This window comes from Alligator sinensis, unplaced genomic scaffold (genome assembly GCF_000455745.1).
Source record: "Alligator sinensis unplaced genomic scaffold, ASM45574v1 scaffold1381_1, whole genome shotgun sequence".
In the NCBI taxonomy this organism is placed as follows: domain Eukaryota; kingdom Metazoa; phylum Chordata; order Crocodylia; family Alligatoridae; genus Alligator; species Alligator sinensis.
This window is the reverse complement of record NW_005843000.1, coordinates 435,943-438,125: the sequence shown is the minus strand read 5'-3', so window position 1 is coordinate 438,125 and position 2,183 is coordinate 435,943. Positions and strand designations below refer to the sequence as shown.

Below are 2,183 nucleotides of genomic sequence, written 5' to 3'. Positions count from 1 at the left end.
GTGATCATTTAATTTCTTTCCACTGGGTCACGGAAGAAAAAAAATGAATGGGGTAATCGAATGTTTTAATAGTAAACAGAGGATAAAATCATACTGATGCGGAAAGCTTGTCTTAAATTACATCCCGATTACAGCCATTACATGTGGTAGATGGAGTTGGCTCACAGGTTTCTGCGCCTGAAAAGGAAAGGACAAGTTCACATTCAGCTCTTTGGTCGGGTTGTTTCCACATGGAAACAGAACATGCTTGATCCAGAGTCATGGAGAAATAAGATACAGAGAGTACCGAGCTGGGCTTTTTCACAAAGCACTTGTCAAAATACAGTTCCTTTAGGGCACTTGTGTACGCTTGGACATTAGCTAATACTAAAGTGGGTGGAAGGAGTGCATCCGTTCAGAGATCCATCCACGGCAGAAGAGGACAAACGAATGGTAAAACAATAAACCCTGTTGCTACAACTACATCTTTTTAGTAAGAGGAAAGATCTTGGAAAAAATGAACTGTTTTACTGCCCGTTTCACTTCCTTGTTGCGTAAAGTGTAAATGAGGGGATTTAACAAAGGAGTTAAAATAGCAAAAACCACATTGCTCATGACGTGGATATCAATAGGCATGCGTGCTCTGTACGAGACATATGCCACAGCAATGGATGAATAGTAAGTGCCAACCACAATCAAATGGGAAGTGCAAGTGGAAAAAGCTTTACTGCGACCTTCCTTGGAGTTGATTTTTAATATGGAGATAATGATGTGAGTGTATGACACAACAACAAGCATAAGAGGCACAAGGGAGACCGTCATGGCAATGCAAAACCCCAAGAAGGTCTGAAAAGTGGCACCAAAATCCGGGCAGGCTGCTTGTACCACGGCCAGGTGATCACAGAAGCAGTGATAAACTTTGGTGGTTTCACCAAACGCTAACTGAGAGGTCTGGATCATGACAGGTGCTGGGATGATCAAGGCAGTTATCCAGGCACTTGCTGCCAGCTGGATGTTCATCCTCTTGGTCATTTTAACCGCGTAATGCAAAGGATTGCAAATGGCTTCATAGCGATCGTAAGACATGACCACCAGAATCAGTGCTTCTGTCACCGTTAGCCCGTGGAAACTGTACATCTGCAGGAAACAGGCCTGGAAAGAAATCGTTTTGGCATCGACCAGAAACATAGCCAGCATTTTGGGAATGGTCGTGGTTGTGAACAGGATATCTAACACGGAGAGATTTGTTAGGAAAAAGTACATGGGCTTGTGAAGCTTTGGGTCGACCACCACAACCGTGATGATGGCGATGTTGCCGACTAGTATGAGCAGGTAGAATAAGAGAAAGACAAGAAAGAGCGGGAGCTGGTAGTCCTGAAGAGCAGGAAACCCAACCAGAAAAAAGCTTTTGGCAGAAGCACTGCTGTTGCAGCTGTCCATGGCCCGCGTCCTGAAACATCTGGAATGGAAAACACGCAGTCAGCGAATACGTCCTGGGCACAAAGCAGTCAGCAGGGCTGTTCACACTGTGCCGTTTGCTAAAGATTATGATACCGTTTCACTTACCTTCCAGTGCCCTTCCCTTCAGATGATATGTTAAGTGCAAAAGGCAGAAGACGAGGTGGATTATGTGCTGCATTTCCACTAACGGCACTGTCTGCTTCCTCAGAGCTTGGCATCACAGCTTCTCCGCTGTACGTCTGGCCCCGACTGCCGTGGCAGTGCGAGAGAGCAGGCTGAGGCTCTCCTGCTTGAGACGACACTCAGCTGGTACCACCACCGCACCCAATCAGCTGGAAAAATGGGCTTCACTTGCTATGGGAGTTGGCCAAGATACCTGGTCTTTCCAATGGCAGGATGCCCGTCTGGACTGGTTTGCTCCCTACTACACCCACACTTCTCAGTGCTCTGTAGGGTCTATAAAGGGTTGTGGATCAGCCCTTGTCAGGGGAAAATCTGCCTCAAGCCTCCCCAGGAAGAAGCCTTGTCTGCTGGCAGTGAGGACACGGGGCAGCCAGCCCTGGGGTGACTTCTAAAGAGACAAGCTCCGGCTCTGAGCCCCTGCTCTTGTCTGCCCCGGCTCCCTGTAGCACCGTGGCCTCACAGAGCTCCCTCTTTGCTCAGTGCTCAGGATGGGGTGTCTTCCTCCTCACAGGAGGGACGTGGCGGCCAGACCTCCCAAACAGCACAGCAGACCGATCTGC

The 2,183-nt window shown here is 48.4% G+C and overlaps 1 protein-coding gene across 1 annotated transcript; it reads right to left on the bottom strand.

The window, feature by feature from the left end:
- Positions 1 to 459: 459 nt before the first annotated feature.
- Positions 460 to 1,419, bottom strand: LOC102384476 (olfactory receptor 2AT4-like). The gene has a single exon (XM_014526278.1). The coding sequence runs from the start codon at positions 1,417 to 1,419 to the stop codon at positions 460 to 462; it is 960 nt and encodes a 319-aa protein (XP_014381764.1).
- Positions 1,420 to 2,183: the final 764 nt, after the last annotated feature.

Coding starts and splice junctions, on each gene's coding strand:
- LOC102384476 (XM_014526278.1), bottom strand. CDS start 1,419: ATGGACAGCTGCAACAGCAGTGCTTCTGCCAAAAGCTTTTTTCTGGTT.